Here is a 24,711-nt window from a genome sequence, read left to right as displayed (position 1 = left end):
TTGCACGTATAAGCAATATATGATACTTTCTCTGACTGACTTCACTTAGTATGACAATCTCTAGGACCATCCATGTTGCTGCCTTCTTTTTTATGGCTAAGTAGTATATGTACCACAACTTCTTCATCCATTCATCTATCGATGGACACTTAGGGTGCTATCATATCCTGAATATTGTAAATAGTGCTGCAACTGAACACTGGGGTGCATGTATCCTTTCAAATTATGGTTTCTGAAGATATATGCCTAGGAGTGGGATTGCTGGATCATATGGGAGCTCTATTTTTTGTTTGCTGAGGAACCTCCCACACTGTTCTCCGTAGTGGTGGTGCCTATTTACATTCCCACTAAAAGTGTAGGATGGCTCCCTTTTTCCACATCCTCTTCAGCTGTTATTGATGGTCACTTTTTGATAACGGTCATTCTGACCAGTGTGAGGTGATACCCTCATTATAGTTTTTATTTGCAATTCTCTAATGATGAGCGATGCTGAGCAATCTTCTCATGTGCCTACTGGCCATCTGTATGTCTTCTTTAGAGAAATGTCTATTCAGATCTTCTGCCCATCTTTTGGTTGAGTCATTTGTTTTTTGATAATGAGCTTCATGAGCTATCTGCATATTTTGGAGATTAATCCCTTGTCAGTTGCTTCATTTGCCAGTGTTTTCTCCCATTCTATGGGCTGTCTTTTCACCCTGTTTATGGTTTCCTTTGCTGTACAAAAGCTTTTAAGTTTAATTAGGCCCCATTTATTTTTTTTTCAATTCCAAAAGACTGTAACAACTTTGTATGGGGACTAGACACACACTCACTTTGTAATGTATTTAAATGCTCAATCACTATGTTGTACACTTAAAACTAATAAATTTTGCAGCTTCCATATCTCAATTTAAGAATTTCCTTCCATGGCTCGATATGCTGAGAATATAGCAGCAAATAACACAGACAAGTTCTCTGCTCTCATGGGTCCCACATGAAAGAATTTTTCCAAAAAGACTCTGACGGCTTAGAGGGAAAAGATCCATTATGTTTTAATGAAAGATATTTTCTGAGGAAAGCACTTATAATTTTATTGACCATATTTCTTATGCTATGGCATATTTTAAACTGAAAGTTTATACCTCTTAACCCCCTTCACCTATTCTGCCCCATCTCACACCCCAATGCCTCATTCTGGCAATCGGCAGTTTGTTCTCTATGAGTCTGGTTTGCTTGTTCATTTGTTTTGTTTTTTAAATTCTACATACAAGTGAGATAATTTGTCTTTCTTTGACTTATTTCCCTTAGTATCATGCCCCCAAGATCCATCCATACTGTTACAAATAGCAATATTTCATTTTTTATGATTGAATGGTATTCTACCATTCAAGATGTATGTACCACATCTTTACTCAGGCTGTTTCTGTATCTTAGTTACTGTAAATAATCCTGCAATGAATACAGGGATATATAAATCTTTACAACTGTTTTTGTTTTCTTCAGGTAAATACTAAGAAGTGAAACTGTTAGATCACACCATTTTTAACTTCTTGAGGAACTTCCATACTATTTTCTGTAGTGACTGCACCAACTTACAATCCCATCAGCAGTGCATGAGGGTTCCCTTTCCTCCACATCCTTGCCAATAATTGCTGTTTACTGCCTTTCTGATAACAGCCATTCTTCCAGGTGTGAAGTGATACCCTGTCGTGGCTTTCATGTGCGTTTCAACCACTAAGTGAGCTTGAAAAGAGGTTCTGCCTTGACTGAACCTGGAGATGACTCTGGCTCCCCTGACACCTTGACTGCAGGCTTGTGAGGGACCCTGGACTGAAACCTTGATTACAGACCCATGACCAATTCTGAAGCAGAGTGCCCAACTAAACTGTGTCTGGATTCCTCACTCACAGAAACTACTGAGATAATATATGTATGTTATTTTACATCATTAAGTTTTGTTACACAGCAATAGGTAGCTAATACACTGTATTTCTACCTGATATAATGAAAAGAGAAACCAGTGTTCAAAATCTGAATATAACTTCCCAGTCGTGAGTCTTTAAGCTCAGTTTTAATATTTTCAAAGTGGGGATATATCCAGATAAGAATGTCTGAGAAATAAATGACATTTCATATTTCATATAAAAACCAGAGCCTAGCAGATTGTAATAAATGTTAGTTTAATTCTGAGATTACACATGTCTCTCATACAATGATCTCTAAATAGCAGGCCCTTCAAATCTTTTTTAAAAACACATGAGCTTTTAAAGTATTAAATTTAACATAAAAATAATACTACAGTTATAAGTAAATGAAATATTTGAAAAACAATTTTTCTATAAATTACTGAGTCTTGTAACTCATTGAGAAGAAATAATTTTTAAAAAACCTGTAAGATACATACTTTGTCAGCAGCTGTCTCTGGAAGAGACTCTTCAATGCCAAGTTCTCGTCGTCTTTCAGCCCTAACTTCTGCATAACTACAAATGGAAAAAAACAGAATTTCAGTGTTTGATCATTCATTTAAAACACTGCAGAGGTGCAACAATTCAATGCTCATTATGTATCTCACTTGTTCATCACAAATTCCAGACTATTTTCTATGCGCCAAAAAAACCCTAAAACATACATATATAGCACTATATATACATATGTATACACACACACACACACACACACACACACAGAGTGTATCTGAATTCAAACTTCATTTTTTTACATATCTAAAAAGTCTAATGTACTACTATAAATGGTCCGTGACCACAGAGGACCTAAATCAAGAGGAATTAAATAAAGGAACAGTATGCTTTATCTACTCCAGCTCTCCTTTCACATGACTGACTGTGGCATACAAAAGACAGTTACAACACCTGCTCTAAACCATAACACTTATGTCAGAAATTATGTATCCTCTATATAATGCCTATAAGTAAATTTAATAATAAATTGAAAAAATATATATGAAAAAATGGAGAAAAAAATCACTCTGTACTTCTTAATAAGTCATACATAAAACTACATTCCAGAATCATTACGAATGTTTCCATACTCAGAAATTCTGTAAAAGAATTATTACCTTACTACGGTATGAGTACAAACAATAAACTCTGGCCTTGAATTCCACTGATGGTAAGTGATATAATAATGAGTCTGAAGCCAAATCCACTGCTGTCCTTTGGTCAGGAACCTATAGTAACAAGATTTGCCTTTTCCGTATTGCATTACTAAGAAGAAAAAAATATTTTTTGATTCATATTATTAGATTTTTACCCAAAGGTATCATTCACATTTATATCTATCGATCTATCTATCTATACAGATCATAATTCTGGCTTTTCAATAACATAGTATATCAAATCTTCCAAAGCACCCAACTTACAGCCTTTTATTGCTGATTGTAGGTATTTTTCATACACAATAAATGTCCAAATACTTGAGAATAAATTATTCACAACTGACCCTCTTCTGCTAAGATAAACTGAGGATAACAGCAATAAGTAGTCACACCTGAGCTCTACTCCCCACACCCTACCCCTCACCCTCTGCAAATAGAGCATCTGTTATTTTCTGGCTGCACTGGGTCTTCGCTGCTACATCCAAGCTTTCTCCAGTTTCGGGAGAGCTGAGGCTGTGCTGCGGTTGTGGTGTGCGGGCTTCTCACTGGAGTGGTTTCTCTCATCGCAGAACACGGGCTCCAGCGCGTGGGCTTCCACAGCTGTGGCACACGGGCTTCATTTCCCTGCAGCATGTGGGGTCTTCCCAGGCCAGGGACTTGAACCCGTGTCCTCTGCAGTGGCAGGTGGATTTTTAACCACTGGACCACCAGGAAGTCCAAGTATAGCATTTTTGAGGCATTTACTTCTAAACCTTAACTTACCAAAATCAGAAAAACTTAATTATTTTAAGTAGCTGATTTCCCAAAACAGTATTTTAAGCAGTATTTCCCAAAACATTCTCTGCAGATTGTAAATTCAAAAGTCTTTTAGCAGATATTAAGCAAAAAATGGGTTTTGTGTTAAATTAACTTGGGAAAATTTGTTCTTCTCAAAGCCTTGAGTATGCCAATCTGTCAAGATTCTGGTGGTAGGGAGATGGAGATTGATTATGAACTCTTACCTAATTTTCTTTGACCATAAAATTCATTTTTAATAGACTGGTATTCAGTGGACAAAACCTTAAGACAGGCTGGACCAGAATCATGTTCGCTCTCTCTCCTCCAACCTGTCACTATTCATAAGAAAATCAAAGTCTACATACTTGAAATTGCTTGTCGAAAATTATCCAGCTAGTTAATAGAGATGTCGGATTTTTTTTTAATACATCATGGAGCCTAGTGCCCATATCACTTGAAGTGAAAAATATTTCTATTGTGATATTATATAACATGTTTATTTTCATAGAGAGAGGTTTATAAACCAGCCTAAGACATGAAGGTACATTAAATAATCTAATTAAGCTTTAGAGGACACTCAAGATGGAAAGATTTGGGCATGAGGATCAGAGAGGCAAATTCTGAAACAAAGAACGAACAAACAGCATGTGGGAAAGGAGGAGGTCCAGCCTCTGATCCTGTCTCTGCCACCAATGTTTTCTGTTTTTTTAATTGGAGGCTAATTACTTTACAATATTATGGTGGTTTCTGCCATACATCGGGATGAGTTGGCCACGGGTGTACATGCACCCCCATCCCAAAGCCCCTCCCGCCTCCCTCCCCACCCCATCCCTCTGGGTTGTCCCAGTGCAGCAGCTGTTGAGTGCCCTGCTTCACGCACTGAACCTAGCCTGTCATCCGTCTCACGCACGGTCACAGACATGTCTCAGTGCCCTTCTCTCAAATCATCCCACCCTCACCTCCTCCCACAGAAAAGTCTGTTCTTCACATCTGTGTCTCTTTGCTGTCTTACATATAGGATCGTCGTTACCATCTTTTTAAATTCCATATACATATGTTAACATACTGTATTGGTGTTTTTCTTTCTGACTTACTTCACTCTGTATAATAGGTTCCAGTTTCATCCATCTCATTAGAACTGACTCGAATGCATTCTTTTAAATAGCTGAGTAATATTCCATTGTGTATAAGTACCACAACTTTCTTATCCATTCGTCTGCTGATGGGCATCTAGGCTGCTTCCATGTCCTGGCTATTGTAAACAGTGCTGCAAAGAACACTGGCCTATACGTGTCTCTTTCGATTCTGGTTTCTTTGGTGTGTATGCCCAGCAATGGGATTGCTGGGTCGTACACCAGTTCTATTTCCAGCTTTTTAAGGAATCTCCATGCTGTTCTCCATAGTGGCTGTGCTAGTTTGCATTCCCACCAATAGTGTAAAAGGATTCCCTTTTCTCCACACCCTCTCCAGCATTTATTGCTTGTAGACTTTTTGATGTCTGCCACCAATGTTATGGGACTGTAAGTAAATTAGTTAGACTTTCTGTGTCTCAGTTTACTTGTGGAGATAATAACAGTACCTACTTTCTATTATACAACTGTGATTATGAATAATGAAAATAATACATGTAAGTTGTTCAGAACAGGGCAAAAGGAGATGATAACGTTCCTTCTGTTACTATAACAATGGCAGGTAACGTTAATGAAGCACTCACTGAGTTTTCTAAAAGAGATTGTTTAAATGTGGCATTACCTCCTGTGCAGACTCACATGCCTGGAAATAAAAATTCATGAAAGAGTGTTCTAATATTACAATTTTCAAAGTAATCTAGTTCTCTTACTCTGGATATAGAACTTCTATACTTCAAAACAATGTTTATTAGATGCCATATTATAAAACTGTACTTACTACTATAGATTGAAATATGTTAAATGGGAGGAAGTTTAATTTAGACTTGATCTAGGATTCCTATTAGAAGTAGTTATGCATACAAAAGAAATCTTTCCAATACATTTCAAACATACAAAAATGGTCTGTTTTACCACCTCCTATTAATATGATAGTTATTTACAGATTAAAAAAAGTATTACCACCCAAAGTATTAAAATCTACTTACAGTGCTCATGACATTTTGCCAAATTTTCTAGGTCATCCACATGATAGTAATCATAGCCTGATGTTCCCAGAACTTCAAATGGCAAATATCCTATTATGGGTGGTGCCCTAAATTACATACAAAACAATCAATATTATGACTTTTTCCAGTAATAAAAAGTACTCAACTACAAACCAATTTTGGGAAGAATCTTTATTTTTTAAATAATGGATAATGAGTTTGAGCATCCTGACTAGAAAAAGTTTGTCTTTGAAATCCAATAATTTCAAGAATTATAATGATTAATCTTTTTATAGAATTTAAGAATGGGAGTTACCTGTGATCTAGAAATAGAAACTTCCACTCTAAACTATGTCTAGATGTAAACTCTTCATTAGGTTCTTCAACAGTGCACATTTCCTACAAATAAATAATTAAAATTGAGAAATATTTTTCTATGTACTCAGCAAATTCCTAAATATTGCTAGCTGTATAAGTCATTTTTAGCTAACTTTTCCCTAAACATTAGGAAAAAAAAAAGCTTTTATTTCCTAGTACTAAGGAATGTGGCAATAAACACATGCAGGCTTCTGGGGGAGTACTTCTTAGTCCACACACTTCTCTATTCACTCACATGCCTATGAAGTCTCATTCTAATCTCTCTCCTGAATTATAGTTCTATATTTCTGTCTGGATGTTCCCACGTACCACAAACTCAACATGTCCTAAAATTAACCAACTATTTTAATCCTCATATCCAGTTACATAATGTTCCATCTCATTAATGGAGGCATACCTGTACTGTGCCATTAAGTCTAAAATCTAATAGTCACGATGCACTTATTTTCACCTTTCACCATCTAAACGGCCACGACTAAATCCTTTCAGTTTCACCCTCTAAGTTTTTTTTTTTTTTTTTTAAATCTATTCAATCCCATTCATCTTCAGGGTCTTAGTTTAGACTCTAGTTGCCACCATTGGCTCACATTATTGCAACGTATTCCAAACAAGTTTCCTTGTCCTTCAACTCATCTTCTATTCTGGCCACAATGACCTTATAAATACTCTAACACAACTGTATAATTTCCCTGACAGAAAATCTTACTGGCTGCTCATTCCATTGGGACAAAATCTAAACAAGGAGAAACAAACAACAAAGAAAGAAACATATCACTGCCAGCATCTGCTTACTTTTCTAATCTCATCTCTCAACATCCCTACCCTCCTTCCACTCACAGGAAGCCCAGACTCCAGTCATACTCAACAATGTATTCCAACCTGCCCTGCTCCTGAATGACCTTCTCCAACACAATGTAGTGATTAAGAGTTTGGGTTTAGAAAGAAAAGGAATTAGAATCAACCTCAGTTCTACTACTTAACAGCTGTGACTCTGGGTAAGTAACTTAACTTCCCTAAGCCACAGTTTCCTTAGATATAAAATGGTGATCATACCACCATTTGTAAGTATTAAATGAGATAATGCATGTAAACAGCATGTGGTAAGCATGCAAAAAGCATGTTACCACTGCCATTATTTCCTATGATCAAAACAAGTAGAGTCAGACTTGCTTAAGATCCTCTAACTGCTAATTCAGTACTTTACCTTATGGTATTTCCCTAAATTTAAAAATCTTAGCCTGGCTTATTTTCAGCCACTTTCCAGTGACTGAAGTCTTTCATTTTCTGACTTTCCTACTAATCATCTACTTCCTGGACCCAGGATATAAAAATAAAATTGAATTTAATTTTATTTAATTGAATTTTAAAATTGAAAAGGTAAATTAAATGTAATAAAAAGGTCACCTGTGTATTTCAAAAGAAAATTTCAAAGGCAATCTTTGGCCTTTCCCCTTTAATGTATTTGTGAACTATACAACAAAAGCACCTTAAAATTTTGCACAAAAGCAGGACAATGGTGATATATAACCACTGGTTAACAGCCAAAAACTTCACAAACCCAAATGAAATTTTTGGCCAACCCAACACAAGGTATATTATCAAAAAATTAGTTCTATAATTTGATGAGCGCTTTGATAACCCATTATTTGCTTCAAAAATATGATGATCATACATGTTTAATGACTCATGGCCATTACTACTTTAATGTTTACATTAAGTATCTGGAAACAACTAAAAAAAAAAAAAAAAAACAGATAGGTCCCATAATATGAAGTGAAACCCCTCTGGGAAACAGAAACATACCTTGATGAACTGAGGTGTAGCTAATCTGACAGTAGCTACAAAACAAACTCTATCTTCATAAGAAGGCCTATGTGTGCGTTGTATTGTTCCTTCAAAACCATTGTGTGCTGAGGTGGATACTAAAGCAATAAGGAAATAAATATCATCAGTTACTCCAGTAAAAATCTAGTTTTTACTGATACTCGAACATATGTCTCTAAGAGCTTCAAAGAATACCAAGTGAAAATACATTGTAAGAGAAGCACTTTAACTTACCACTGTTTAAAGATTTGAAATTTCCTATAAATTTCACATATTCATAAGTAGATGGCTCCTTTGGGTCTATAGTTCCTCGAAGCATATGACAACAAAATTCTAACTGATTTTTTGCTGAAATAAGAGAAAAAATATAACGTATTTTGTGATTTATCATCAATAGGTCACATAAAGTAAGATTCTAACAGCTGTGTAAGTTTACAATTACTATTTTCTCATACAGAGGTCCTCAATGACATTGTGTTTAGTCCATAAAAGCAGAGTCTCTTCAGGAGATGATCTCACGTTGTCCTTAATAAGGAAGACAGATCTTCTGATACAAGTAACTCCATGTTCCTCCATTTTTATTTGTCCTTCCTTGTCATTCATCACTCTAATCTCAAAGAAAGGTCTTGCTTCCTATTCCAATTTTTCTATCTCTACTTAAAACAGTCTTCCCCATCTTCCTTCTCCAGGACCACCAGAACCATCCGCTCCTTTAGCATTCACACACATTCTTCTCTGGGTCCTTACTGTCTACGTTTACATTTACTCGGGCCTTTATTCATGCTATTCTTTCAGTAACACAGACCCCTCTCCTTCTCATCACGTGCTCTAGTTTCCATGCGCTCACCTTCCTTAACTTCATGTGTTACGGCTTTTGCCCTCACACTTCTCCAGAAAATGCTCTTCATTGTTTCTACCTCTTCTTAAAACTCACGTGTTTTCATTCCCATAGCATGAAACTTACCTTCCTGCCTTACTGACTATTTCTATCCCTTCTATTAATCAGTCAACAAGCTATAGACATTCACAAAAGTTCTTCTAACTGTAATCTATTTTGCTTTACAAACTTAACAGCATTGACAAACTTATTTACTCCTAAATCTCTCATACCAATTTTAACATTTTATGTAAGACCAAGTCTCATATCACTATTTTTCAGGACATCTGTACCTGACTGTTCCATCAGTAACTTAAATTCAAAATACTTGAAAGTGAATTTTTCCTTCTTTCTTCCTAAGGCAGCTGTCGTTCCCCTCTGTCCTATCTCCTTAGTTAGAAATCATATCAATTTGTTCTCTCTTTGTATCACCAGCTCAAAAACTAAATCTGTAACCAGGACCTGCTGTTTATTGCACCAACAACACTCTCATGAGTCCTTTTCTCCACATGAGCAGCCAGCACCACCATTTTGGTGCCGATGTAAATGACCCTGCATCGAGGTAACGGCAAAAATGTACTCTCTATGCCTCCACACTCCTGCCACCCAAGACTCAGCCTTGCCTACTACTCTTAGATTAGTATTATTTTCATCACTATTATTTCAGGACTCAAGGACTAATAACACCTCTCTTCACTTATAGTATCCAACACAAACTCTTCTGTTACTATTATCAATGGCTTTATCATTAAACTTTGCAGGTTCAAACTCTTACCTTCTGCCTAAAACCTTCCCCACTGACAATCTCTAACTGTTCTGACACCAGTGCCTAACACCAAGTCCTGCTGAGTTCACCTCAACACTCATAGGCATGCTTTCTTCTCCATCCTTACTCCTACTGCTGTCCTTTTAATCTCAAGTCTAGTCATTTTTCCAAAATTTTCCACCTGAGAGATTTTTTTTTGAACCACAAAACCACACAAATCCCCTTTTTGCTGGCTTGTCACTAAGTAAAAAACAAAAGCCAAACTATTAAGGATGAAATATTAGGCTTTATCTCCTTCTCTAGACACAAACACATCACTTGTACCACCTTACCTTCATTATTGTACAAATGACCTATTTGGAGAATCCTGAATTTTCCTAGCAATTTCCCCTCTGTTTTAAATCATGTTCATTCCTTTCACATGAAACATCCTTTTCATCTGTGGAAATAACTTTATTTTGTATATCAGTCCATGGGGTCACAAAGAGTGGCATGTGACTGAACTGAACTGACTTCAAATACTGTGGTTTACAGGCGTATAACTGGCCTCTGCATCATTATATCCAACCCAAATCTTTCTCCTAGATGAAAGACTAGAGTAGTCCCTTAGTCGTGTCATAAAAATTTGGTTTTCTAACAATTATAAATAGGCTTCAAATGTATTCTCCTGGTCTCTTAACTCTTCTCAACTTCTTCTGAAAGGCTATCTATTCTTATCAAAAACATACATTCACACATACTTACATGTGTGTGTATGTGTATCTCAACTGTTGAACAGTTAGTGTTCTACATAATTGAAGATTCAAAATATGAGGAACCTTTAAAATGATTAATGTCAGCTTCCCTTACAGTTCAGTCGGTAAAGAATTTGCCTGCAATGCAGGAGACCTGGGTTCAATCCCTGGGTCAGGAAGATCCTCTGGAGAAGGAAATGGCAACCCACTCCGGTATTTCTGCCTGGAGAATCCCATGGACAGAGGAGCCTGGTGGGCTACGGTTCATGGTGTTGCAAGAGTAGGATATGACTTAGCAACTAAACCATCACCACTATAAGAAAAATCAAAATTTAAAAGCCATGAAAAAAGTAGTTAAAGACGACATCTAATAGCTAATGGCCAAATGTAGAGCTGTCATGACTTTAGACTTTACACGGGATTATTTATTCAAGAAAACGAGGGGTGGGAGGGAAGTTCCAGAGTGAGGGGACATATGTATACTTATGGCTGATTCACACTGCTGTGTGGCAGAAACCAACACAACATCGTAAAACAACTGTCGTCCAGTTTAAAAAGGAAAAAAAAAAACTAAAACAAAACAAGGTATTCTGGTCAATGAATCTAGGAGAAAAGTCAGATTACACAGCAATATTTCATACTCATGAAAGGCAGCGACTGCATTTCCCTATTCTGGGCACTTCTGTGACTCGGCGCAAGCGTCCGGCACACCGCTGCTCTGCTGCTCACTCCCCACGTCACATCCGACCCAGTGCGGGCCCATGGACTGTACCGCGCCAGGCGCCCGTGTCCGTGGGATCTCCCAGGCAAGAACACTGGAGTGGGTTGCCATTTCCTTCTCCACGGGGTCTTCCCAACCCAGGGATCAAACCTGCATCTCTGCATTGGCAGGGGGATTCCCATCTGGCACATTAGACGTATCCAATACATTATTTTTAATTCTGCTTAATAGAGCACAAAATTTCTTTGATTAAGTAACTTTATAAAAAACATGTTTTGTCTCATAGTTTCAGTGTTCAATTGGTTAGTGATGGTGAAAATAAAAACTCTTAATTTTCTCTTACTACAGTAAGATTTTATATAAAAATTAATAAGAATATATTGCTGAGTTCCATTTTTCTGTAGAATAGTTTTATGGCATATTATAACAGATGAGATTTCACTGTATTCTGGAATAGAGTTCAGACTTTTAACATGGTCATAATTCCATTATATTTTAATATTTAAAAAGGATCTAATAGGGGATTTCAAATGATGCTGTTAATTTGGTTAAACAAATCTCTGTCACGAAATTACAAAGTAAAGGACAATGCAACCAAATCTGTTTAACTTTCACTTAAGAGGTACTACTTACATTTTAAATATTCAGGAGTTAATGAATCACTTTCCAGCAGATGGGTAGAGAGTATTTTATAAACCTCTGAATGTTCCCCCTCTGGGATAAAATTAAATATACTTTGATCCACAAGATCTGACTGAAAAAGAAATTTTTAAAAATTAAATAATTACAGTGATTCAAGAGAAATTTATTTTAAAAATATATAATCACTCTTAAACATCAGACAAGCATATGGTTGAGGTGTAACAGTGACAAATATCAAGTTTCAGAGTACAACTCAAAAGGCAAGATTGAGAAGGTGAAAAAAGTTTCCATGATCTCACTGTCTCTGATACTAGCATCATCAAATTCATGATCAATATGACCTTTGAAAGTTTGGTAAATTGTAAGTTTCACCACATGTGAACATGTAAAATATAACAGGACTAAGAAAGCTTATTAGAAGAATCTCTGGCTACCAGATGTAGCCTTACTCTACATACCACCAACCTCTGGTGAGTGGGATATACACTACAAATAAAGGACCACAGGACGAGCCACAGGCTACATGAAGAGAAGACTTGACTCTGATATGAGTTCAATTGTCCAATGTGTCCTTTTTTTATTTCATCTTTTCCAGTCATCTAACCTGTATCCCACTGTCAAAAAGTCATGCTTTAAGATAAACAACCTATTCGCGAAAAAGACGACTTAAATCCTGAGCATTATAATCTATGCTAAGATATGGCTTTAATCAACAGTAATGTGACCATCAAAAGGTTGCCTACAATGGGACCCAGCTGTGGAATCCAAAGCGAACAGGACAGTGCTGGTCCATAAGGACCACGGACAATAAAACTTTAGTGAGATCACGTTATGTGTGTGTGCTAAGTTGCTTCAGTCATGTCTGATTCTGTGCAACCCCACGGACTGTAGCCTTGTCAGATCCCTCTGTCCATGAGATTTTCTAGGCAAGAATACAGGAGTGGGTTGCTATGCCCTTCTCTAGCAGATCTTCCCGACCCAGGGATCCAACCCACATCTCATGTCTCCTGAACTGGCAGGCGAGTTCTTTACCACTACATTTCCTGCCAAATCCCATCCAGTCTACTTGGTTTTGCTGCATTTCAAACTGCTCTGTGAAATCCTGGGGATAATGAAGTGATAGCTCCAAGACTATGGAAGGCAAGGGAGGTGAAAAGAAGCTGTGAAGATAGGACTAAGGGTTCCACTAAGTAGTTTCACTTTTATTTCCTATTTCAAATATTTTAAAGATTGTTCAAAACAAAAAACCTCAAACAATAACAAACAACAGAGAGGCACTGAGGATGGTAAGAGGCGGGATAGGGGTGTTTACCACTCTCGTACAAGCCATATATACTTTCTTTTTTTTTTTTTATTTATTTATTTTTTTTTATTATTATTATTTTTTTTTCCCAGTGGGTTTTGTCATACATTGACATGAATCAGCCATGGATTTACATGTATTCCCAATCCCGATCCCCCCTCCCACCTCCCTCTCCACCCGATTCCTCTGGGTCTTCCCAGTGCACCAGGCCGGAGCACTTGTCTCGTGCATCCCACCTGGGCTGGTGATCTGTTTCACCATATATACTTTCTTCAGTCCTTTCCCTAGCCTTCAAGGCACACCCCATGAAGTGAATCTTTCCCCTCTCTCACCACATGTTTGTACTCTTCTGTCTTTCACAGACCAGCTGAAACTACTCCCTTCAAAAATATGTCTTTTAACTGCATTGTTGTTTGTTGTCCAGCTGCTAACTCATGTCCGACTCTTTGCAACCCCATGGACTGCAGCATGCCAGGCTCCTCACTCCTCCACTATCTCCTAGAGTTTGTTCAAATTCATGTTCATTGAGTCAGTGATGCTATCTAACCATCTCATCCTCTGTCATCCCCTTCTCCTTTAACCTTCAATCTTTCCCAGCATCAGGGTCTTTTCAAATGAGTCAGCTCTGCACATCAGGTGGTCAAAGTATCGGAGCTTCAGCTTTAGCATCAGTCCTTCCAATGAATATTCAGGATTGATTTCCTTTAGGATTGACTGGTTTGATCTCCTTGCTGTCTAAGGGACTCTCAAGAGTCTTCTCAAGCACCTCAATTCAAAAGCATCAATTCTTTGGTGCTGAGCCTCCTCTGTGGTTCAACTCTCACATCTATATATAACTACTAGGAAAACCATGGCTTTGACTATTAATATATGGACCTTTGTCATCAAAGTGATGTTTCTGCTTCCTAATACGCTGTCTAGATTGTCATAGCTTTTCCAAGGAGCAAGACTTTTATTTCATGGCTATAGTCATTGTCCGCAGTGATTCTGGAACCCCCCAAAATAAAACCTATCCCTGCTTCCACTTTTCCCCTTCTATTTGCCCAGAAGTGATGGGATCAGATATCTCAATCTTAATTTCTTAATGCCGAGTTTCAAGCCAGCTTTTTCACTCTCTTTCACTCTCATCAAGAGGTTCTTTACTTCCTCTTCATTTTCTGCCATTAGATTGGTATCCTGTACATATCTGAGACGGTAGATATTTCTCCTGGTAATCTTGATTCTAGCTTGTGATTCATGGAGCTCGGCATTTTACATGATGTGCCCTACACAGACGTTAAATAAGCAGGATGACAGAATACAGCTGTGTCACACTCCTTCCCCAATTTTGAACCAGTCTCTTGCTCCATGTCTGGTTCTAACTGTTGCTTCTTGACCGGCATACAGTTTTCTTGGCAAAGAGGTAAGGTGGTCTGGTACTCCCATCTCTTGGAGAATTTTTTCAGTTTGTTGTGATCTACAAGGTCAAAGGCTTTATTTAGCACAGTCAATAAAGCAGAATTAGAGGTTTTTCTGGAATTCCTTGCTTTATTCATGACCCAACAAACGTTGGCAATTTGATCTCTGGTTCCTCTGACTCTTCTAAACCCAACGTGGAAGTTCTTGGTTCACATAACTGTTGAAGCCAAACTTGAAGGATGCATGTGAAATGAGCACACCTGCACAGGAGTGTAAACATCCTCTGACACTGGAGTGAAAACTGACCTTCCCAGCGCTGTGGCCACCGCTGAGTTTTCCAATCTGCTCAGACAGTGAGCGCAACACCTAAAGCCCATCTTTCGGGACTTTAAGCAGCCGAGCTGGAATCCCATCACCTCATCAGCTTTATTCACAGCGACGTCTCCTAAGGCCCACGTGACTCTTCGCTTCAGGATGTCCAGGCTTAGGTGAATGACCGCACCATCATGGTTATCTGGGTCAGGAAGACCTTTTTTATAGAGTTCTTCTGTGTGTTCTTGCCATCTCTTAATCTCCTCTGCTTCTGTTAGGTCCATACCATTTCTGCCCTTTATTGTGCCCATCCTTGCATGAAATGTTAACCTTCATATCTCCAGTTTCACTGAAGAGATCTTTGGTCTTTTCCTTTCTATTGTCTTCCTCTACTTCTTTTCATTGTTCATTAAAGAAGCCCTTTTTATCCTTCCTTGCTCTTCTGTGAAACTCTGCATTCAGGTGCACACACCTTTTCCTTTCTCCTTTGCCTTTCGCGTCTCTCCTTTCCTAAGCTATTAGTAAGGCCTCCTCAGACCTTGCCTTTTCGCATTTCCTTTTCTTGGGGGTGGTTTTGGTCACTGCCTCCTGTACCCTGTTAGGAACTGCTGTCCGTAGTTCTTCAGGCACTCCGTCTACCAGATCTAATCCCTTGAATATATTCATCGCCTCCACTGTATAATCATAATGGATTTGATTTAGGTTATATCTGAATGGCCTAGTGGTTATCCCTACCTTCCTCAATTCTTTTTGAGAGTCTCTTGGACAAAAAGGAGATGAAACCAGTCAATCCTAAAAGAAATCAACCCTGAATATTCACTAGAAAGACTGATGCTGAGGCTGAAGCTTCAATACTTTGGCCACCTGAAGCAAAGAGCCAACTCACTGGAAAAGACCCTGATGCTGGAAAAGACTGAGGGCAGGAGGAGAAGGGGGTATGAGATGACTGGATGGCATCATCAATACAATGTACATGAGTTTGAGCAAACTTGGAGATAGTGAAGGACAGGGAAGCCTAGCTTGCTGCAGTTCATGAGGTCACAAAGAGTTGCACACAACTTAGCAACTGACCAACCACAGAGAATGAAGCAGCTCAAAGTGGTAAAGATGTTCAGCTGTGCATGTGTCTAGCAGTGAAAGTAAAATTCAATGCTATAAGTAACAGTACTGCTGTTATTAATAATAGGAACTTGGAATGTTAGGTCCAGGAATCAAGGTAAATTCGAAGTGATCAAGCAGGAGATGGCAAGAGTGAACACTGACATCTTAGCAATCAGTGAATTAAAATGGATGCAAACGGGTGAATTTAATTCAAATGACCATTATATCTACTACTGTGGGCAAGAATCCCTTAGAAGAAATGGAGTAGCCCTCACAGTTAACAAAAGGGTCCAAAATGCAGTACTTGGGTACAACCTCAAAACCGACAGAATGATCTCAGTTCGTTTCCAAGGCAAACCATTCAATATCACAGTAATCTAAGTCTATGCCCCAATCACTGGTGCCAAAGAAGCTTAAGTTGATCAGTTCTATGAAGACCTACAACACCTTCTAGAACTAACACCAGAAAAAGATGTCCTTTTCATCATAGGGGATTGGAATGCAAAGTAGGAAGTCAAGAGATACCTGGACTAACAGGGAAGTTTGGCCTTTGGAGTACAAAATGAAGCAGGGCAAAGGCTAACAGAGTTTTGTCAAGAGAATGACAAAAATTTCAAAGTCACAGCAAACAACCTTTTCCACCAACTCTACACATGGACATCACCAGATGGTCAATACCAAAATCACACTGATTATGTTCTTTGCAGCCAAGATGGAGAAGTTTTATACAGTCGGCAAAAACAAGACCTGGAGCTGACTGTGGCATGGATCATGAGCTCCTTATTGCAAAATTCAGGCTTAAATTGAAGAAAGTAGGGAAAGCCACTTGGGCATTCAGATATGACCTAAGTCAAATCCCTTACGATTATACCATGGAAGTGATGAATAGATTCAAGGGATCAGATCTGGTAAGAGTGCCTGAAGAGCTATGGACAGAGCATAAGGAACAAAGGTTCTGGCCCTTTTGATAGGCTTTATTTATTTATTTCAAATATTTGTTTTCTTATTAAAAATATTTATTTGCAAATAGGGAAGTCCAAATAATCATATAACTACTTTAAAAATTCTAGATTTTTATTTCTGCATACTGCATTTACACCAAACATTGTACTGACTTTCTTAATACACACTTGTGTTTATATTTCAAAATTATCAAGTTAAGAAAACAGATAATGAAAGGCTCATAATACAGTGTTATTCCTGGACTCTGTCAGGCTATGTAACATGGTTAACCTTCCTCCCTGTATTACATGGTAACAAATTTAATATACTCTCTTCTCAGGAACGCATTTAAGCAAGTGGGAAGAAAGCAATTTCGAATTGTAAAACTTTACAAATTTTAAGTTCCCCGTAGAGAGATTTTATGTCTTGGCAGTTCCACTAAATTATTGCACAATTCTCTGAGGTTCATATGTGTTTTTAACAAACACAAAGGGGCTAGGCGAAAAATGTCTAAAATCCCTTCTGCCCTGGAGGTGGTATGACCCTATCATTTTGTTGTAAAAAAACACTTCAGGAACAACAACAACAAAAAAAAAAATTCATAAATTTCCTTTCCTGATTAGTAGCCACAAATAGGTTAAAATTTACCTAAATTAGTTTCATAAGTACGACATGACAAAACTAAGAAAAAATTTTTTCCAAGACCTATAGAATCAGACATGCAATTTTATAGCTAGATTTAAAATTTAAGTTAAAAAACTGTTAAGTCATACTGACCACTGATTAAGATGGCAAATTTTAATTTCTCAACAGAACTGAATTATAAACACTAAAGCTTTATATTTAGAGATTTTCTAGTGTTTCTTCCCCTCAGGACAAGAATCAAGAATGTATTTTAGATAAAAAGGTATGTATGTTAAAACAGAAAGAAAGAGACACCACTGTTTTAAATCTTTTGCTTAGTATCTGTTACAGTTTAATTATTAATGGCAGGCCAAAAGAGAAAAGTCACCTTTTTTTTCCTTATTGGGTTTGATCCTAAACAAGTTTTATTTCATTTTATCAAAACATCCTTCTGGGGACTTCCTTGGTGGTCCAGTGGCTAGGAATCTACACTCCCAATGCAGGGGGCCCGGGTTCGATCCCTGGTCAGGGAACTAGATCCCATATGTCACAACTAAAAAAACTCCTGCACACCACAAGAAAGATCCTAGGTGCTACAACTAAGGCCCAGCTCAGCCAAAGAAACAATACAACAGAGCAATGTCAGTGATGTGAGGAAAAGTATCCATCATAACTGGAGAGCAGTTTTTAGAAAAAAAAAAAAAAAAAGGAACCAAAAAACCCGTTTTATTGAAGAATACTATTAACTCAGTATGCAATGAAATGGGTGTGCTGTATCGGCTGCGATCTCTTCTGCCCAAAAACTCACCTTCCAGTCTCTACATGCTTTGGGTAACACCAACGGTTAAAAACACCCAGAAGATGTTACTAACAGAGGAAACTGTGTGGGCATATATGGGAACTCTGTACTATCTTCTTAATTTTTCTATAAATGTAAAAATAGCTCCAAAATTAATTTTTTTAAATCCAGAAGGCAATGAGAAGGTCATGAAGCTTTTCATTGAGGGAAGCATGTTAATTACCAAACACCTGGGTCCTAAATAGGTCTGTTGCACACGTTTGTTATTTCAGTATGCGCATATTCCCTCATCCAGTGTGGCATTAGGAAGGAATCTTTAAAACATCTATTTCAAATAACCTACTCATTTTCTTATACTCAAGCAATAATTACTAAGTGCCTCACTAAGAAATTAGCCAGCATGTGTGGATACAGAGATAAAGTCCGTGCACTTAGAAAGCTTACCATTATTATCCAAATAAACAGAAAATTACAATTCACTGTAAGTGTCATGGTGGCAGCAGGTATAAGGTAACATGAGAACAGAGAGAAAAGGCATCTAATTCTCAGTGAAGTCCAGGAAAAGTGCCCAAGAAGCAGGCTTTTTAAAAGTCTGACCACACTGCAAATTACACCCTGATTATGACTAAAGATTATGTAGTTTCTAAAAATACACAACTGAAAATCCAATAAAATTGTTTATAGGTTTAAAAGCCTATAATTATACATTTATTCAAATTACTCAACCTTATTTTATTATAGTAGATTTATAGTATTATTAGTTTTAGGTGTACAACATTAATGATTCAATAGTTTTAATAGATTACACTCCACTTAACGTTACTGCAAAATAATGGCTATGGTTCCGTGCTCTAGACAATACATTCTTGTTGTTTGGCTTTTATACCTTGCATGGGTAATCCCCTCCCCCGTCACACCCCTCTCCCATCCCCTTCCACACTGATAACTGCTAGTTTTTCTTCATCTGTGAGTCTGCTTCCGTTTTGCTATATTCATTCTTTTGTTTTATTTATTATTCAATCTTATCTTAGTCATATCATAATCCTACAAAGGACTTCTTTCCCTGGCCTGTCTTACTATGCAGATTTTTTCTTAAGCAAACAGTTGTCCAGAAAAATTCAGTCATCAGTCTCTCCTTTGGTCTGCCCCAGAGAAGCGACAAAGCCACATCATTTTCTGTGTGACATGGAATTCAGGGAGTTATTTACCACCTGGCTTTCAGAAACAACGCGCCCTTAGAGAGCCTGGCCTCCTAAGTATGGAGCAAATTCTCTTCATAAAGCACACAGCAGCGTAATCAGAGGGACGGAGACGCTGCTTCTCAACATCGCTTTAAAGAAATCTTTACAGAACAGATGACTTTGCATTACACATTTTCAAGAGATGGCATTTTAAGAGTAATTTATAAGTAACTTCAAAATGTTTACATCCAAACCCCATTTTAAGCCAATAAGTTAGGGGGTCCCCAGAGAAAGAGAACCAGAAATAGCTTTCTTGACATAAGAGAAGCCATTTTGTAATCTAAGCCTGGCCACAATGCTTGCCCTTGAAGGAATATCAGTAATGAATGATCTTAAGGGAACAAAGGAATACAGGAACAGAGAAAGGGCAGGCAAACAGCAGTGCAGTGAAAGCAGAGCTCCAGTCCCTCCCCTAAGGACACATACAAACATGCCCGAGTTCTGCAGGAAACCAAACTACGGGGAGAGAATGATGAGGAGGTGGACCTTTTCTCACTTCAATCAAGTAAAGCTTAGATGCTGCTGACCTCTGCCCTACTTTATACTGAATTCTCCTCTGCTCAAGTCCCTTCAGGAATATGCATGTACTCTTAGCTTAAAAATTCCCTAATTTTGCTGTTTGGAGAGATACTGCTTTGGGAAAGATATCAGTGTTCTTACTTGCTGCAAGTAATAATAAATCCTTCCTTCTCCTAATCTTTGGCTTAGTTGTTTCTAATGGCTTGACATCCACCAAGAGGCAAACCCATTTTTGTGTAACATTACCTTAGATGAGAATATTACATATTCAACAAAAACTTCAAATTCATAAAAACTGTCAACTGGAGCACAGCACCTAGTATAGTATCTGGTAGCATAGATGTTCAACAAATACATGTTAAGGAAAACAGCAAACACATAATTCAGGTACTCACCATTCTAATCAAAATTTACATATAATTCTTTTCTGACTATCTACCCTTTGGGTCATATTAAGAACAAATGGAATATGGGAATTAAAATATTATCAACTCAAGCCACAGAGCACAAAAGTTCTGTATCTATTATTTTCAGCATGTTCTTGTAAGTCATTCTTTTGAGAAAATTATTATTTAGCTGCAACAAATATCTCAGTAGAAATTTAGTTATTCCCAAGATATTTTCAATGAATAAGTGACACCACCACAACACTGATTAAAGTTAATATTGAAAACTCAGCATTAAAATAAAGAAGACAGGAAGAATACAGGTTAAAGTAGGAGTTGAATATTTAGTTACTACAGATGAGAGTCATGACTGAGCTGAAAAAATACAGCCATACTAAGACGAAGACATACTTAGAGGTCTCATCCCCACTCTGATCATTGTTCAACAGTGAACTTGAGGCTTCACTTCTTGAGGTTTTAGAATATTTAAAAGTAGGCATCAAGTGAGAAAGATGGGGTGGGAGGTAGGAGGGAGGTCCAAGAGGGAGGGCACATATGTATACTATGGTTGATTCATGTTGATGTACGGCAGAAACCATCACAATGTTGTAAACCAATTATCCTCCAAAAATAAACATATTAATAAAACAGTTTTTTTTAAAAAGTGAGAAAGAGGTCACAGGATTTTTATACTTACCGGTAAATGTTCAAGCAATGAAGTTACACTCTCAGACACATATATTATGCTTCCATCTGTCATGATTGCTAAAAAAAAACCATCAAGAGCCTGAAATTAAACATAATGGTCAGTTAAATGAAAAGAAAAAAAGTATTTCACAGGACAGACATAAAAATCTAAGATAAATCACAAAGAACTAGAAATTTCTAGAGCACTGTCAAAATACTAGCTTTTCCCCTTTACAATACCTTAGTGTCTATCTTTGTGCATTTTAAGATGCTTCTGGAAGAAAAATATCACTCTATAACCATTACTGAACGGCAAGTTTCTAAAAGATAGAGACTTAATGTTCTACCTTTATCATATGTTATTATACAACAATGGCCTTATTTGAAGATGTTAATATTTCCAAAGCACAGATGCCATCAACAATATGTCTTTGGCCAACAAAAGAACACATTATCACCATCACATATACAATATTAATAGAAGTATACGACTGAAGCACAGGGAAATACACGGAGAATAGACTGAAAGGGAGTAAGCTGAGAAAACAGAGCGAGGTCAGATCACGGAGGGCTTTCAATATCAGGACAAGACATACGGACTTTGTTTAAGAGTGGTCTGGAAGCAATGTGTAAAACGGATTTTGAGAAAAAAGTGAATTAAGAGGAAAGTTTCAGTGGCCTTTGGAATAATCAGAGAAGTTGAGGAGAACCCGAATAAAATTAGTAGCAGAGAAGAAAGGACTCGGGCAAGCATTAGGAAATGTGATGTTGCGAGTTCAGGCGAGGAGTCAGCACAGGGGAACAATACTTAACAAAAAGCAATATTCTATTCATGTCTCACAAAGTTCTTCATCTGAGAATCCTAGGCACCACAGTGGAAGCTGAAGAAATGAGATCTGCAAAAATGAAAAGGATGCCAAAGACAAATCCCTGGGGCATACGCTATGTACGGAGATGAGGAGGAGCGGATGTGCCAGAGAAAATGACGACAAGAGAGAGCACACTGCTGTTGGTGAAGTCAGTGGAAGAAAGCGTGACAAAGTGAGTGAGGAGGGAAACGGATGGGTCAGTGAAAATGGGATCAAACAAGACGAGGAATTAAAAAATGACTGGGTGACTGTCAAGAGTTATGCCAACAGGAAGGAGATTCATGCTACAATGAGTTTAGAGATGGGTGGGTCATCAGAAGGCTATTAAAAAACACTTTGTTCAAGTTCATGAAAGGACACACTTTGAGAGGACAAAGTATCAAGGGAAGTCATTTTCTTAGAAAAAGTAACTGAAATGTATTTTCAGGCTAAGGAAAAGAAGATCCAATGGAAAAAATGTTGAAGACTTCCCTGGTGGTCCAGTGGCTGAGAACTCACCCGCCAAGGCAGGGGTTTGATCCCTGGGCGGGGGAATCCCACATGACTTGGGGTAACTAAGCCCATGTGCTGCAACTACTGAGCCTGCATGCTGCAGCTACTGAAGCCTGCACGCCTACAGCCCACACGCCACGCGAGAAGCCATGGCACTGAGAAGCCCATGCGCTGCAGCTAGAGCACAGCCCCCGCCCGCCGCAGCCAGAGAAAGCCAGGACGCAGCAACCAAGACCCAGAGCAGCCATAACAGACGAGTAACTCAAAAAACGAAAAGATACTGAGATACACAGCAGGTAAAGTATGTCATAAGAGGAGCTCCTCTTCTATCAAACAGTGATCACACTAAATCTGAATTTCTTGTGTAAGTCAGGGCTCTCTCAAAGGATACAATTCTGGTAAGAACTATAGTGTCTGCAATACTGTGTATCTGCAGCACCTGGCATAGGCGTGGCACACGGCAAATAAAAAATACTTGTATGTTACTTACGCATCTGAGAGTTAGAGCAAGCTCCCTCTAATTCTAATTGTTGAGGTATATGGTGAATGTATGGAAAAAGGCATCCCTCCACCTCCTCTTTTATTGAAGGAAGACATTTGGGTATCAGAAAGTAATTAATCTGAGCAGATGCCTGCCTTCCAGGATGGCTCAGACAAACTCATTCTTGATTAATGTAAGAGGAAGGGATGAAACCTTATAATTTAAGCAAATGCATGAAATTTTCACAAAAACTCTTTAGTATAATTACGCCATTATTATTTCCTAACAAAAAGGGTCAAAATGATGTTAAGAACATGCTTTTCTCATGTGAAGCTAGACTGTGTCATCTTTGAAAGCAAATTACTATGATGATCTCTACTTATTCCTAGGAGATCTACTAGGAATTAGGATGCAGCTCTCTTCTGTGAAGGGAATAAACTAAACTCAGAACTCTTAAGGACCTGATCCCACTACCAGAGGCAGAGCCTGCACCTTTCTCTTCTGAAGCAGGTAAAGATTCAGCAGAGAAAGACCTGCATCAGCATCCCGCCAAGTCTTAACACAAGAAAGGATCCAGAGTTCAAACTTCTTTTGAATGGAAGGATGTAGTTTTTCCAAGAAGGTAGGTACGGACACCAAAATGGGAGGGGCTTTGACAAGGGAGACAAGAGATGTGGAACAAGACAGATGGCCATCCTCATTCCAAGACTGACAGCAGTGAAGGTTACCCCTTGTTCACGTTGTATGACAGGAGGGACAGGACTCATTAGTTAAAACTCATCTTCCTGTTTGACCTCTACTTTGCACATATCACAAGGCCTGTACACATCTTGGTTGTTTACTCAGTGAGTACTTAATCTGGCAAGACTGGATGGAAGTCCCAAGGAAGGGGACAGAACCTCCTTGCAATGAGGCAGGCAGGGCCCTGGCCCTTCCCGTGTAGAGTACTGGGGAGAGATGCCAGCTGTCAAGAGGAAAGAACTCTGTACCAGGATATGACTCCACACAGAGATAACTTGGCACAGAGGTCTAGTAAGGCTAAATTGCCCTTATTTCCTTGGTTAATCTCAACATCCCCAACAAGGGTAGCAAGGAATATTCCTTAAGCAACAGAAACAAGGGAGAGGGATGGGTGGCAATGGAAGAATGAAGAGAGACAGCCAACACACAAGGTATAAGTGAATTTTAAGATCTTAGTCTCAGTTCTTTGATTAATTAGCTGACTGGACAAGCTACAATCTCTCCAGGCATCATCCATAAAATGAAGAGTTTGAGCTGAATGATCCCCAGCTCTTCTGCTAGCAGCTCTAACATTCCTAGACAAAACCTACATCTGAAATTCTGCTGAAAAGGGCATCCAGATTGCCTAACTGTAATCTGATCAACTGATAAGCCAACAGTAACACAACTAGGTTAGCTGAACCCAGGTTATAATACACACAATTATACATATCCTTCAATCTTGGCATATGAACATTAAAATGCCTACTTAGCAGGTGCAAATATTCACTAAAAAATCAAAAATATGCTTGACATATTAAAAGTTCGTAGATGTAATATTTTTCAGGAATGTAATTTCAAAGCTGTGAGGATAATCATGAGAAAACTAACTTATAGTTTCTAAATTA

At 38.1% G+C, this 24,711-nt stretch overlaps 1 protein-coding gene across 15 annotated transcripts in view; it reads right to left on the bottom strand.

The window, feature by feature from the left end:
• CLOCK (clock circadian regulator) overlaps positions 1-24,711 on the bottom strand; it is a 126,770-nt gene that overhangs the window by 29,586 nt on the left and 72,473 nt on the right. For 14 of the 15 annotated variants that reach the window (XM_061145925.1, XM_061145921.1, XM_061145918.1 and 11 more), the window contains 8 exons: positions 21,252-21,341; positions 11,921-12,041; positions 8,424-8,537; positions 8,169-8,287; positions 6,304-6,386; positions 5,988-6,094; positions 3,056-3,203; positions 2,384-2,459 (listed from right to left, as the gene is read on the bottom strand). In XM_061145925.1, the coding sequence (XP_061001908.1) occupies positions 2,384-2,459; positions 3,056-3,203; positions 5,988-6,094; positions 6,304-6,386; positions 8,169-8,287; positions 8,424-8,537; positions 11,921-12,041; positions 21,252-21,341 (858 nt within the window). The remainder of the gene's footprint in view (positions 1-2,383; positions 2,460-3,055; positions 3,204-5,987; positions 6,095-6,303; positions 6,387-8,168; positions 8,288-8,423; positions 8,538-11,920; positions 12,042-21,251; positions 21,342-24,711) is intronic. The other variant, XM_061145931.1, reaches the window with a different exon arrangement.

This window comes from Dama dama, chromosome 6 (genome assembly GCF_033118175.1).
Source record: "Dama dama isolate Ldn47 chromosome 6, ASM3311817v1, whole genome shotgun sequence".
In the NCBI taxonomy this organism is placed as follows: Eukaryota; Metazoa; Chordata; class Mammalia; order Artiodactyla; family Cervidae; genus Dama; species Dama dama.
The sequence above is the reverse complement of the archived record's forward strand: the minus strand, read 5'-3'. Positions and strand labels throughout refer to the sequence as shown.